This window comes from Gracilinanus agilis, chromosome 3 (assembly GCF_016433145.1).
Source record: "Gracilinanus agilis isolate LMUSP501 chromosome 3, AgileGrace, whole genome shotgun sequence".
In the NCBI taxonomy this organism is placed as follows: domain Eukaryota; kingdom Metazoa; phylum Chordata; class Mammalia; order Didelphimorphia; family Didelphidae; genus Gracilinanus; species Gracilinanus agilis.
The window spans coordinates 501604652-501620005 of NC_058132.1; the positions used below are offsets into that span (position 1 = coordinate 501604652).

The window sequence follows — 15354 nt, forward strand, 5'->3', positions numbered from 1 at the left end:
CTTGAAAAGAATGACTAATGTATTAATTGAAAATCTCTTAATAACAGATAAGTATCTTTATCTCAGTTAAATGCCGCTTAAGATATATACTAAGATAAAGGTACACATTATAAACCATTTAAAAAAGTAGAAAATTAGTAGTTATGAAAATGGACTTTCATACTTAAATGCAAGGCAAACAAGATTCAGTCTAGTGCTTAGATTTTTGTTTTAGTGATGCACGTGTTGGCAGTTGAGAATTAAAATGCAAAGATGGAAATCATCTTTATAGAGCCCCTTTCTATTTTATTTTTGGCCTGAGTTAGGCCTTTTATTATGGCTCAATCTTATGGCTTTGAATTTGAAATCTTGAAATCAACTCCAAAATTATGAATTAATAGAAAACTATAATTTCATTTTTCTGGACAACAACTTTTTAAAAAGATTTTTTATTGATACTTTTTTTAAAGCATTTTTTCGTGGGGCAGAATGTAACAACTTCATTGAAAGAAAAGCGCAGTTAAATTACTCAAAAGCTTGAAAGAATCTTAAGAGAATTTAGACACTGGGTACAACAATCTTCTGTGGTTCTATTCACTGGAATAATTCCAAGGAACTTCTATACCATTTGACAAAGACTGAGACCACCCATTTGATAGAACAGTAGAAGAAGGTTAATCATTGATAAGTATATTTTGGGAGATTTTAAGTATAAGTTACATTTCTGATCAGAGTGACTGTGCAGTATCTTAGTTTTCCTTTACATTTTCCTTTTAAAAGAGGCACAAACTCTTAGAGTTGGAAAGTACCTCTGAGATTATTTTATCTAATCTAATCTAGATCTTACAACAATAGTTAACATTCATTTAGCACTTTAATGTTTACAAAAGGTTTTATCTGTGTTATCTCATTTGTTCCTCACTACACCCTGTGAAGAAGTAGGACCTATTATTATCCCCTTTTGAGATATAGAAAATGAGCATGAAGAATGAGAATGAAAAAACAGAATGAGGAAAACTGATGAGGAAACTGAAGTTGAGAGACATTGAGTGACTTACCCAGTCACACAGCTAATGGAGGCAGGTCTTCTGAAACCAAGTCCAGCACTTTAACTACTGTGCCCTCTGACTGTCTCTCCATCTCTCCATCTCTATGCCTTCTAGCTGACTCATCTGTAACATACAAAGGCATCTAACCTTTGCTTGATGATCTCCAGTGAGGTGGAGCCCACTCCTTCCTGTGACAAACTATTCCAAATTTGGGTTCTTTACTAATTCAAGAGCTATTAGTCTTTTTTTGGGTCATAGACTACTTTGACAATCTGATGAAACTTATAGAACCATTCTCAGTTAACAAATATTTATGGATCCCCAGGTTAAAAAACACTTGGTGGTGATCTAATTGTTAGGATTAAAAAAAAAAAAAAAGCAAACTCAAGCCTAAATCTGTTGTCCTACAATGTACACTTATTGCACTTGCCTTTACCTTTTGTCTAAGCAGAACAAGTGAATCCGTCGCCCACATTCTAGCTTTTCAGAAATGTTGAGGGAAATTATGTCACTTCTAGGTCTTCTTTTCTCCATTTTAAACTTGAAGTCATTCTAATATGTAATGTTCTTCAGTCTTCATTATCCTAATTGGTAAGACTTAAAAACTCTCATTAAAACTCCATTTTTTTCCTTCTGTAGAACTATATTCAATTTTGCTAAGTAAGTTATTCTTGGTTGTAAGAATGATTATAATCCTATAGCCTTTGTCTTCTGGAATCTTGTATTCCATGTTTTCCATTCTTTTATTATGATGCCATGGCTAAGGCTTGTGTGATCTTGATTGACTCCTTGGTATTTGCATTTCTTTAAAACTCTTAGAATTGATAGTATTGATTCTAACACAAAGAGTAGTACCAGGCTAGGCATTTGGGGTTATGGGATTTTCCCAGGGTCACACAGCTAGGAAGTGTCTGAGGCCAGATTTGCCATTCTGACTCCACACCTGTCATTCTATCCACTGCTACATAGCTGCCCTTGCAATTGTTCTTTCTAGCTTCTTGCTGTGTGTATGTTTATGTATGTGTGTATGTATTTTTTTGGGGGGAGGAGTTGTGATTTTTCACAGTCTGATTATTCTTAGGTTATTTCTCCTTGACTAACCTATTTTCTGAGTCACTTGTTTTTGATATTATTTTCATTACATTTTTTTTTCAGCTGGGTGATTTTATTTTTAATATGTTACGGTGTCTCATTGAATAATTTTCTTTTGGTCTGATTTTGATTTTCAGGGCATTCATTTTCCTAGGTGAGGTTTTCCAACATCATTTTTAAGGTTCCGGTTTTCTCTTCATTTCTTTCCTCTCTAGATATTGTGTTTTAAGTCTGTTAATTCATTTCTTCCAGGTAGTCTTGTAGCCTTTGGGAACACAACATTTTTTAAAATTGAATTTTAATTGGACTTGTTGTTAGGGTACTCTCTTCCTTGGGGTATATCTCTAGTCATTTCTCAGTTCCAGGTATATCTGCATAGAATTTGACGTTTTCCTTGGTTTGGGCATCTCAGCAGTTTTAGTGTCTAGGTTGAAGCAGGGAAGGCCTGTGCTTGGGTCATGCCTTGGTCATGCCTTGCTCCTGCCCTCTTGAATTGAGTGGGAAGACTTTGTGCTGTCCTGATGGTGGAGGTTAAGATTAGACTTTTCCTTTAAGAGTTTCCAAGGTTGCTTAGGTCCTCCGTCATGTCACACAGATCTTGAGTTTTCCTTTGTATGAGACTTTGCCTGGGACCCTTTTTTCTTGCTTCTGGAGTCTGGACTACTTTCATGGTGCTCTGCCCAAATCTTCTGGCTTTGGGGCTAGTGTGGAGGTTCTCAGAATGACCTTTTTCCATGGCGCTTCAATGTCCCATAGTGCTAAACTCTATGTAGGGCCCTCTCCCTGCCTCAGATAGAAGTTCTTCCCTTCCCATTGTATATTGTAATATGCAGAAATGAGTAGCCATGTTTCTGGGGGTGCAAGCTGTGTAAGGGGGAAAAGGGATTTTGGGTCGAATATATTAAAAATTGGTCACCAGAGGATTGAACAATTATCAATTCTCAATTAAGAATAATCTCAAGTAAAAATTGACTTTTATTTAGTTTATTTACAATCAAGAAAAGCAAGAGAAAGTAAGAAATTTAGAGAGAGAATAAGATAGGATTAATGATCTAACACACTGAATAATTTGCTCCGGCCCTGGCTCAAACCAGGCAGATTTAACTAGTCCTTAATTGGAAAAAGGTCAAGCCTTGAGCTGAGGGCAGAGGCCCAAAGGCCCCGGAGGGGTATGAAGCAAAACCTCAGTCACAGAGTCTCTTCTAAAGGGAAGTTCCTTAAGAGAAGGTCAGGAAGATTCAGTCTTAACACTCACCACGTGGAATTCCAAGAAGATAAGAACAGTCTCACCAAGGTTTCAGGGTCCTAGCCAGCACTCCTCCATGAACCAGAAGAGCTCCTTCTCTAGCAGAAGACCCCTGACTCATTCAACTCTCTCTTTTTAAAGGGGGTCACTTATGCGTTACTTCCTGTGCCTCCCTCCTAGATGGGCAGTGTAGACTTAATCTAATTATCACAGCTGGCAGTTGCCACTTTGGAACACAGAACCTGGCAGAGCACCCAGGCCATGTGCCGGGGCGTCAGTTAAGGACAGGGTATAAAAGGAGACTTCCCCTCTCTAGTTATCCTAGGACCACTCTATTTCATTCTTTTTACCTATTTGTATCCATTTCAAGATTCTAACAGTCCTTCTGTGCATGCTATAGTATGGAACTTGGTATCAGTTTGGAATTGTCTTGGCTTGGTGTGGAACCATCTACAGATGCTTTTCTTTATTATAGAAGTTAATGGCACATTTTTAGTTTAATTATTGTTTAAGCATTTTTAGTCTTTTTCAACATGTTCAATTCTTAGTATGACCCCCTTTTGGGGATTTTTTTTTTTTGCAAAAATACTGGAGTGGTTTGCCATTTCCTTCTCTAGCTCATTTAACAGATGAGGAAACTGAGGCAAAGAAGGTTAAGTTAGTTGTCCAAGGTCCCATAGCTAGTAAGTAGCTGAGGCTGGATTTGGACTTGGATATTCCAGGCTCCAAGTCAAGAACTCTATCCACTTTATTATCTAGCTGTCCATAGGATTTTACCTGCTTGAATTCTCTTGATTTCATTGTGTGTCCTGGCTAAAATCTTACCTGCTTTGCCATGGGCATTTTTAATTAGCTCTTGATAAAGTTTTGCTAACTTCTAGTGATCAATACATTGCTTTGTGACTGCTTGTATATTATTTTCTTAATAATTTGTTCTAGAGTTTTGCTAGTAATAGAAAACAAGATTTCTGGTATGTTCTTCCTCTAGATTTTTGAAAAGTGGAATATTTGCTCTTCTACCAAATCTTTCAGAAAGTGATGACATACAATTTTTCACTTGTTTATTTGGGTTTATGTTTTGGGGTTTTAGTTTTATAAGATTATTATTTATAAAAAAATGAACAATACAAAAATGTGTTTTGTGTGATAATGCATGTATAATCCAGATCAAGTCGCCTGCCAGCACAGAGAGGGAGAAGGGAAAGGAAGGAAGGAGATAAGTTCAGTCATATAACTTAGAAAAACTTATGTAGAAATTTGTTATTGCATGTAATTGGTAAAAAAATGAAAATGTATTCTAAAAATAAATTCAAAAAAGAATGTGAAGATAGTGGCTCATTATTTACATATCCCAATTTTCATTACTCTGAGATCTAGTTGTCTGGGTATGGTAGCCTAAACTCATTGAAGGCAACTAGATCCTATTTGACAACGTGCTCATTTATGTTTTTTTTTTATTACCTAACATTTTTGTTCTGTTTTTAGGCCAAAGATCATTCCTTTTGTAAAGGAAAATAGATGAAAAATAAGAGTTAAATCATTTAGCCTATATCTGTTATCATAATCTATAGACCCTGAACCACAGTTCTTGTTTGAGCACTAAAATTCTTCTAAAAGTAGCAAGAATATTTAAATTCTTGAATTTAAATTATTATCATTGTGTTTAAGAATATAGGGGACAGTGATGTGGTTCAGTGAATTGAGAGCCAAGCATAGAGACAGGAGGTCCTGGGTTCAAATCTGACCTTATTTCCTACCTATGTGACCCTGGGCGAGTCACTCAAACCTCCTATTGCCTAGCCTTTACTACTCTTACCTTGGAACCAATACACAGTATTAGATGGAAAGGTAAAGGCTTAAAAAAAAAGAAATATGGGAGGCAGCTGGGTAGCTCAGTGGATTGAGAGCCAGGCCTAGAGACGGGAGGTCCTGGGTTCAAATCTGCCTTCAGATACTTCCCTGCTATGTGACCCTGGGCAAGTCACTTGACTCCCATTGCCTAGCCTTGCCACTCTTCTGCCTTAGAACCAATACACAATATTGACTCCAAGACGGAAGGTAAGGGTTTAATTTAAAAAAAAAAAAAAAAAAAAGAAAAGAAATATGGCAAGACTGGTTATAATACTCTAGACCAATGGTCGACAACCTTTTTGGCTGTGAGAGCCATAAATGCCTGTGAAAGGAGGAGGATGGAGGCGGAAGGCGCTGGAATATGGGGTGGGGGCTGAAGGCTGAAGGGCCCCCTGGGGCACATTCTGGGGCTCTGCCCAGACTGGCTGGTCTGAAGGTGGAGCCAGATATGGCTCAAGAGCCATACGTTGCCGACCCCTGCTCTAACATTGTAGAATCTCAACAAAACCCCAAACCCTCTGCATATAAAGAAATAAATGATAATCCCTGCTCTTCTCCCTTCTCCTGACTTCTCAACAGTTATAACAAATTATATTGTCCTATACATAGATTGCATGAAAAAAATGATTCTTCTAATACCATTTCTGGATAAAAGCCTTGATAAAATATATCACACCAGAGACTTTGTAAGTTTGTAGGAGGAATTAGGGAGTGCTTTGAACTAGAAGAGCCACTTGCAGTGGACCAGATTCGAGACCTTAGAAAGACGGAGCACAAGATCGTTTTCCAGAGCAGCAAAGCAGCTGACTCTATGTTAGGGTGAGAAATACTTAGGAAGTCAGGCACCTTGGAATAAGATTCTTGGGTTATAATGGATATTTCTGTGTTCTTTTTAAGTGTGTTTGCTTATTTTTTAGTCCCTTTCCACGATAAAGTACTTTTGAAAAACTACATCTGACCTTAGGCACTATAAGAGGAGAAGGGAGAGGGTTTACTCAGTGTGAGCAGGAAGAGTTTGGTGACGGTGTCAGTGATTCAGTAAAGCAGGAACTGAAAGGAAAGTGTTGGGCTGGGATGTACGGTTTGCAGAGTTTGGAGAGTTGCTATCCCCATAGAAATCTATATCAGGATGAAGCCTGCTACTCCCTCCAATTCGAGACGATGATGGACTGAAAAGGCAGAGGTTGTTTTTGTACAAAGCCTGGGCATGAATTAGTTTTGCCTGACTAATTTATTGCCTGACTATGTATTGTAAGAGGGGGTAGGCGATGAAAGGGAAAGAGTATATATAGTCCTGAAAATAAAATTGAATATTAAAAAAAAAGTCAATGTATAGTTTTTATTCTTGAGTGATGTTTTCTTAAGAGTAGCCATTTATGGTCATAACTAAGTTCAGTGTGTTGTAATCATTGTTTTTTGTTTTTTTTAACCCTTACCTTCCATCTTGGAGTCAATACAGCGTATTGGCTCCAAGGCAGAAGAGTGGTAAGAGTGGGCAATAGGGGTTAAGTGACTTGCCCAGGGTCACACAGCTAGGATGTGTCTGAGGCCAGATTTGAACCCAGGACCTCCTGTCTCTAGGCCTTGCTCTCAATCCACTGAGCTACTCAGCTGCCCCCTGTAATCATTGTTTTTTAAATAAGATGCAATTCTCAAATGATGGGAAGAGCACTGGTCTTATAGGAATTAAGACAAATGGTTATTACTCCTGACTCTAGCTATGGACCTTGTGATAGTTATTTAACCTGCCTGTGTCTCAGTTTCTTTATCTGTAAAATAAGAGAGTTTTGCTAAATGATCTCCAATAACTTTTCAGCTCTACAATTCTATTATTCTGTATTCTGAGCTTATGTTTTCACAAGAATAGAATACTGATACATATAGTAAGTCTACGTTAACCCATTTTTGATTTTACTTTCGTTAGAGTTCTCTATATGTTTTGTCTAAGATTTGGATCATTAATTACAGATTTTTAGATTAGATTTTAGTTTCCAGGGAGAATTTCATCAGAAGGCACATAATAATATGTTAAGTACTTATAATTACTTCTGTGTATGTGGTTAATTGTAAATTAAATGTTCCTATATATCTGTGTATGTGAATATTATATTCAATTGAAATTTAGATATATGAGTAGGGTAAAATTTTCATGTGGAGGGATTATTTTTCATATAGGTCCTGCCAAATGCAAAGAAATATTTTTGGGCCTTCAGAGCTAATAGTAATATACCATGTTAAGATAAAAATTCTTTGGAGACTATATTAATTTATAATTTTTTATTAGATAGTAAAAGCAGGTTAGAAAGAGAAAAGGCACCTGTTCACATGGCTGGTCACCTAGCTAATCTGAGCACACCCGCGTATCCTGTTCACTCTGGCTCCTTCTGATGTCAAGCACATAATATCAAATGTCTGAACCCACAGTTCCTCTTGTATTGAGCAAGATTACTATGACAGACAGCCTAATAAGTAGGGTAAAACTAGTCTGTCTCATGATGGTTTAATCTTAACAACCAAAAACTTTTAAAGAGGTTTGTTAATAATATAAATGTCAAATTTTTTTTAAACATTTATTAATATTCGTTTTTAACATGGTTACATGATTCATGCTCCTACTGTCCCCTTCACTCCCCGCACTCCCCCCACCCATGGCCGATGCACATTTCCACTGCTTTTAATGTGTCATTGATCAAGACCTATTTCCAAATTGTTGTTAGTTGCATTGGTGTGGTAGTTTCGAGTCTACATCCCCAACCATGTCTGCATCATCCCATGCTTTCAAGCAGTTGTTTTTCTTATATGTTTCCTCTCCTGCAGTTCTTCCTCTGAATGTGGGTAGAGTATTCAATTAGATCCATGGTTTCAGCCAGTCCCCCAAAGATACAGGTCCCTACTATATACAGAAAATGGGGGAGGGGAAAGAGAGAAAGAATTTTGCACAAAAATTGCACAAGCAACTGGGTTTTAGAAAGATTAACATAAATGGAACTCAAGAATCTCATAAACTACATCTCCATAGTAGAATTCAAAACACTATCAAGTGAACTCTCCAGTGAGACTAGCAAAATGAAAGAAAACCAAGGATATCTGTAAATTTTAGCATGGATAATATATATATATATATATTTTTTTTTTTAAAGGAGGATTTTAAAGGTCTCTTAAAAGTGTGGAGGAAATATTAAACTGTCTTTAAATCAAATACCTCCACTAAAATTGTGAAGCAGATATACTAAAGTTAAAAAAACCACACACACAGCTAAGAATCTTATGCTTTATGACATTTTGCTAGGATATTTAAACATTGCAGTTCAATATAAATCATCTGAAAATATTCCATTTTAAAAATAAAACTAACACAAACTCAGAACTGTTATAATAAATAAATAGCATATGGATAATATTAAGTGCTATTAAAATATATATGTAAAAAACTCAAACCTTAATTTTTTAAATCCTAGAAAATGATTCTTTGTAATTTCAACAGAGTGGAGAGAGATCGGAATAGATTCCTAATAAGAGGCACCATTTGCACAAAGGCATAGGATGGAAGGTTTGCTTTTGGGAAGTGTCTAGCCTGCCAGTTTGACTATAACAAAGAGTGCAAAAAGGGAAATAGCAAGAAATAAATAAAAAAGGGGCCACAGGAGCCAGATTATGAATGGATTTGAATGTCAAGCTACAGAGTTTGTATTCTGTACCAGAACTACTGGGGACCATTCAAAGATTTTTAGTACAATAATGACATGGTCAGATCTGTGCTTTTAGAATATCACCTTGCTAATTATGTGCAGAATTGATTTGGAAAAATAAGAGGTTGGATTCTAGAGATGTTTCTTAAGATAAAAATGGCAAGATTTGGCAACTGATTTATATGGTAAGGGAGAATTAAGAGCTCAGGATAATGCTGAGATTGTGAATGTGAGACACTAGAAGGAGGGTAGGGGTAGCCTTTAAAAAGAAATAAGGAAATTTGGGAGAAAGGAGAGTTTAGGGGAAAAGATAATGAGCTCAACTTCAGACATTTGTTTAAGATGTCTTCAGGACATCCTGTTTGAAATGGCTAGTTGGCAGTATTGTGGGACTAAAGCAGTGATCCCCAAAGTGGGCACCACCGCCCCCTGGTGGGTGCTGCAGCGATCCAGGAGGGCAGTGATGGCCACAGGTGCATTTATCTTTCCTATTAATTGCTATTAAAATTTAATTTTTTTTTAACCCTTAACTTCTGTGTATTGGTTCCTTGGTGGAAGAGTAAGGGTGGGCAATGGGGGTCAAGTGACTTGCCCAGGGTCACACAGCTGGGAAGTGCCTGAGGCTGAATTTGAACCTAGGACCTCCCGTCTCTAGGCTTAGCTCTCAATCCACTGAGCTACCCAGCTGCCCCCTATTAAAATTTAAAAAAAATTAATCTCCAGGGGCGCAAAGTAATATTTTTTCTGGAAAGGGGGCGGTAGGCCAAAAAAGTTTGGGAACCACTGGACTAAAGTTTGGAGGAGAGAGTGGGGTATATATATGTGCATATATACCAAACACACACATATATGCAGCTGATTGGCTTTTGTTTTGCCTTCGAAAAACATCTACTTATGGAAGGTATAGTTATCCTCATTTGTTCCTTGGGATAACAACAAATATTTAAAGAAAGAAGGGATTACCCTTGGCCTTGGTAATTGTTAATTTATTTGAGATCTAATTGAAGATATTTGAGTTACACAAAAGGTTGTTGTTTCAAAGTAGTTATTCAGAAGATTTCATTTTAAGAACAATCTGGGGGAATTATGCCTATTAACCACTCTCTCCCATCAGCACCATCTTTATGGCTTTTTAAATTAATACATTTTCTTGATTCATTTGATTTTATTTAAGTTCAGCTGAAACTGATGCTCTTAAATAAGGAAGATGTTCAGTTTCAGATAGTGCTTTTTGTGTACTGTTTTGAAATATATATAATAGAGACTTCCTTGCCAGCAGGTAGTAATCAAAGTATTTTTTTTATCAGACTACAAATACAGAAACTTAATGCATAAAAAATAAGTCCGATGGGGCAGCTGGGTAGCTCAGTGGATTGAGAGCCGGGCCTAGAGACAGGAGATCCTAGGTTCAAACCCGGCCTCAGACACTTCCCAGCTGTGTGACCCTGGGCAAGTCACTTGACCCCCCATTGCCCACCCTTACCACTCTTCCACCTATGAGACAATACACTGAAATTAAGGGTTTATAAAAAAAAAAATAAGTCCGATGTTTCTAGACTTTTGCTCTTTTTATAGAAATATCAGTATTACTCTTGAAATAATGTTTGTCTTAATTTCCTTTTTTTCCTAATGGAAACAATTTTAGAGATTTTGTATTTATTTCAAAAGTTTATTATAACAGAACTTTGGATTTTTAAAAAAATCTCAGCCAATATTTTCTGTTCAGTTGAATTGTAACTTAAACATCAAACTTGTCTTAATTTAATGTGCATATAATTTCTTTAGGTTGTCTTGATAGCTACTGGTTAAATATTAATATATTATTCTGAAAGTAGTACTTAGAAAAATTGTGAGGTGATTAAACTTCCTTGTTGTTTTTTCTAATCTTTTTAGTTTATTCTCTAGCTCAAGGAAATTTCTTGGCATTAACACATTAATTTAGTTCATTGACTTAAGCTAATCGAAGAAGTTTTTGTCCTTTCCTTCTCAAAAAAAGAAAGTTATTTTAGCACATTCTATTTAGATGAAAGCTTCTTAAGAAAGCTTTGATTTTGTGTCACTTATTGAAAGGCAAGTGGTACTTTCATTTAACATGTAATGGTATTATTTTGGAGGCAGAATGATTTGGTGGAAAGAAAACTGGATTTAGAGTCAGAGGATGAGTTCAGATCCCAGCTCTGCTACTTACTACCTAAATGATTTGGTTAAGCCACTTAATCTCTTGGGCCTTAGTTACCTAATTTGTAAAATAAGAAAGCTGGACTAGATTAATTTCTCTAAACCCCATAATCCTATGTTGCTCGAGGATTAGGGTAAAAAAAGTATAAGATCAAGTAAGAATCATAAAAATGTATATAAGTGTTTGCATTTCTATTTTTTTCTTGTACTGTATTAACACAATTCTTTTTTTTAAATAGGATTCTTGCAGCCTTTCCTAGAAGCCTGTAGCAATGTTGGTTTTTTTCGTACTTGTTCTGTGCTGCTTCGACAACCTAAACTTGATCTGCAGATATTGGAAAAACTCAGCATTATACTACAGAAACTCTCTAAAATCAAGTAAAGATTTTATTCATTTTATTGTCTTTTCTATAAACACTTCTTAGCATCTTTTGGTTAAACTTAGGCACTTAGGCCTATTTCATTAGTTTTCTCATTAGAAAATACTTCAGTAGACTCAGTAAAATGTAATGGAAATAGCTCTGAATTTGGAGTCAAAGAATACTAATTCTTATTTCTTGTATTTCCCTGGGCAAGTTACTTTCCTCTTTTTTGAGTGCCCTGTTCTTTATCTATATAAGGAGGGAATTATATTCCATCTTTAAAGTTCCTTTCCAGCTTTAAATCCTGGGTCCTGAAAATGCTCACAAGAAAATATTTTCATACCCATAGAACCTCTCTTGCATCTTGCTACCATCAAAACAGATCAGAAACTTATGGTGCTGTGGAGTTTTTTTTTTTTTTGAGAGTTGTGGCCAGAAGATGCATGTTTTTGGGCCAGCTCCATGATGACCCATAAAGAAATAGAAATTTGAAACTCATAGGAATTTAGTGTCCTATAGCATAAAATTTTATTCATTAGATCAGTGAGAACAAATTATAATAAATATATGTAACCCTTTATGAAATTTGATTTTTCTATGTGTTCCCTGCTTACTATGTTTAATTATAGTGTGTTTCATATAAAATATAGTGTATTTTGGCAGTCATGTTATATCATTAACATTTTTCAGTTGAAGAAAGAGATTTTAAAAGGTAAAGTTACTTACCATTTTTTAATTAATGGTTAGAGCAAAATTAGAGCATTGGTGTCGGACTTTAAGGAGAAACTAATTTTTGCTGGTTTCCCAATATTGATTTAGAAAATCACAAATTAGCATTATCTATATTGCATCATATTTTTATTTATTTTCTTAAACATTTCCAAGTTATATTTAATCTGGTTTGTTTGAAGCCAGTGGCCTATCATTTAATACCCTGGTGTAAAGGAAATATACTGCAGTGGAAGGAGGGCTAGATTGGGTGTCAGGAGCTGAATTCATATCTCACTTGGGTTGCCAGCTGCTATTTGCTATTTGTTAGGTATGTTACTCAACCTATATGTGCCTCAGTTTCCTTATCTATAAAGTCTTGACTTGGTATGTATTACTATTAAGTAACATTTTAGAGCTCAGATCCATTTCAAACTTAAACAACTTGCACAAAGTTTTAATAAAGGAGTAGGAATAGTAAAATACTCAAATATTTGAAGCCTCAAAGATGTAAAATAAACCCTTTTATATCTAAATTGATGGATACATAAGGCCATTTGCTATTTTTCACATAAATAAATGTACCATGGCAAGGAAATTACAAATATGTAAGATCTAATCCTTATGGCAGATGATATTGTTGGGAGGTTAGTGGAAGTGAGCAACAGTGGGTGAGGCGTTGGGTATTGATGCTTGAAGGCATCTAGATATTTTTGAATTTGAGTCAAATGTAAGAAAATATCCTGATACCTACAAAAATATTTCAAGTTATATAAAATGTTGTAACTCTAATTTTATAGTAGACACATAACTTAAAATAACAGATTCTGAATTGGAAAGGACGTTAAATGGCTCAGCGGATAGAAAGCCAGGCCTAGAGATGGGAGATCTTGGGTTCAAATGTAGCCTTATGACACTTACTAGCTTTGTGACCCAGAGCAAGTCACTTAATCTCCACTGCCTAGTTCTTATTGCTTTTCTACCTTAGAACCAATTCATAGTGTTGATTCTAAGACAGAAAGTAAGGGTTTAAAAAAAGGGGGGGGCACTTCCATCTAAATTCTGTCCTTATTGAGTGGTCCACAGAGCCTTGACTTAAAGACCTTTTGTGAAGGGGCACCCACTACCTCCCATGGTAGCCTAGTCCTCTTCCTAAAAGATTGAAATTTTCCCCTTATGCCAATTCTCAATCATGCCTCAGCATTTATACCTGTGAATGATCTTAGACTATCCTCTAAGGATACAAGTCTGATCTTTCCTCTAATGCTTAGAGACAAATTACCATGTTCTCCCATATCTTCTCTTCTTTAGGTGAAATATATCCAGTTCATTCAACTGGTGGTATAGTCTCAGAGTACCTTACCATGGCTGCTACCTTCTGGACATTCTCTTCCTCCCCCATAGTTTGTCAAACTCCTTCCAAAAATGTGGTGTCCAGAATTAAAACTAGTACTATAGATATATGATCAGAGTTCAGCTGAATTTTATTGCTTTCATAATTCTAGGTCTTAAGCTTTTCTGCATGTAGGCTAAGATTGCATTAGTCCATTGTACTGCTAAATAGCACTATTGATTCTTATTGTGAATGCAGTTCATTAAAACCCTCAGGGAATTCTATCATTCTTCTATTTTTAGTGGTATTAGATAACCATTATATCATTATAGATGTTCCTAAGCACATGTGATTAATTTAATGCATAAAAATTTCTTACAGGAGTAATAAGAAATTGTTTGAACTCTTTACACTTCACCTGATACTTCAAGAAATCCAGAGGACAGCAAATCCAGAACATGTCTTCCTTTGTATCAACCTTAATTCAACTCTCTTCAATTTGGGTTTAACTAAATGCACCTCCCTTGCCACTTTTGGAAATAGTTAGACAAGATTATTTTTATTTTCTATGCACATTACTTATTTGTAACAATTGAAAGACTGACCAAAGTGACTAAAATTCTGCTAAGTAAAATTGTTAAGACATGTTGTAGCATAGCATTCGTTATCATGAAGAGCAAGTAGACAGCATTTCAAATAATTTTTATTTTTTAAATTAAGTAAATAGATATTTTTTGGGGGACTATTGGAATACTTCTTTTCAAAAAGGGATACAACCAACAAAAAAGGCAAAACTTTCAGAGTTCATGCCACTTATGAAGGCTACTTTTTGTACAAGTTTTTCAGGAAAATTCTTTTAAAATTATGTGATTCTTAATTCTGAATAAAGTTTCTGTTAATTAGCAAAGAGTAATAGAACTTGTTGTCTTTCCATTTTCTGAAATATCAGTTTTTAAAAGCAGAAGTCACTTTTCTCCTATTAGCTATACTCACTTGTGATCGTTATATGTGCTCATTCTGAGCATTACACTTTGAGAAAACTATTAATGTCTAGGATTGTTTGCTTGTGGTTTTTCTCACTAGGTATATGTCTTTGACTAATCCTAAAGAGATTCTACAATACTGTCAGTCTTGCAATAAGCTTCCTGCGCCTTATTAAGTACAGATTTATTACTCATTCCTCTTCAGTATTTTAAGGTCTCTGGTTTCATCAGAATGCATACTCTCTCTATTAGTATAGACTGTAACTACTTTCTTGGTAGAAGATATGTCAGTCCCCCTGACAGGGATTCAACCAAGAGGCAAATGAGACAGAGAGATTGAGTAATATAGCAAGGCTTTACTGGGGGAGGTGAGAGCAAGGAGGGAGTCTGCAACCTACAGATGGCTGGGGGTCTCCATCTGGGTGGAGAAGGGGCAATCTTTTATAGGGTGGTGGTCTGGGATGAGATACTGTGTTGCCTCTAATTGGGCAAAGTGAGGGTATTTGTGTCCAGTTGATTGAATAGCCCTAAGCAGGTTGGCTTTGGGGGTGGGGGCTTTTGGTTCCCAGGCTTGTATAGTCCTTAGTATGGTACAGACAGTATAAATCCAGAACATCAATCCATCATGGATTTTTCACATCACATGGGAAGTAACAGTGTCCTGTGAATGGAGCAACTTGCTTTGTTCTGGAGTTGCAGCAGGTGCAGGGGAAGGAGGGACTATTGGTCTCGGCAGAGATCGAGGAAGGGGAAAAGCGGTTTTGGTCCCAGGATCTATCATGATCTTTAAGACCATGTAGATCTGACCATATCATTTCCTCTTTTTTTACCCTCAGATCAACTTTCTTCTCTCCAAACTTGGGAAACAGTATGTTAGTGGGATT

The 15354-nt window shown here is 36.1% G+C and overlaps 1 protein-coding gene across 1 annotated transcript in view; it reads left to right on the forward strand.

Annotated features, from left to right (window-relative positions):
• Window positions 1–14363, forward strand: part of CCDC138 (coiled-coil domain containing 138) — a 62087-nt gene extending 47724 nt beyond the window's left edge. The window contains exons 14-15 of the mRNA XM_044667074.1: window positions 11324–11462; window positions 13869–14363. Of these exons, the coding sequence (XP_044523009.1) occupies window positions 11324–11462; window positions 13869–14034 (305 nt within the window). The 3' untranslated portion in view covers window positions 14035–14363. The remainder of the gene's footprint in view (window positions 1–11323; window positions 11463–13868) is intronic.
• The last annotated feature ends 991 nt before the right edge of the window (window positions 14364–15354 follow it).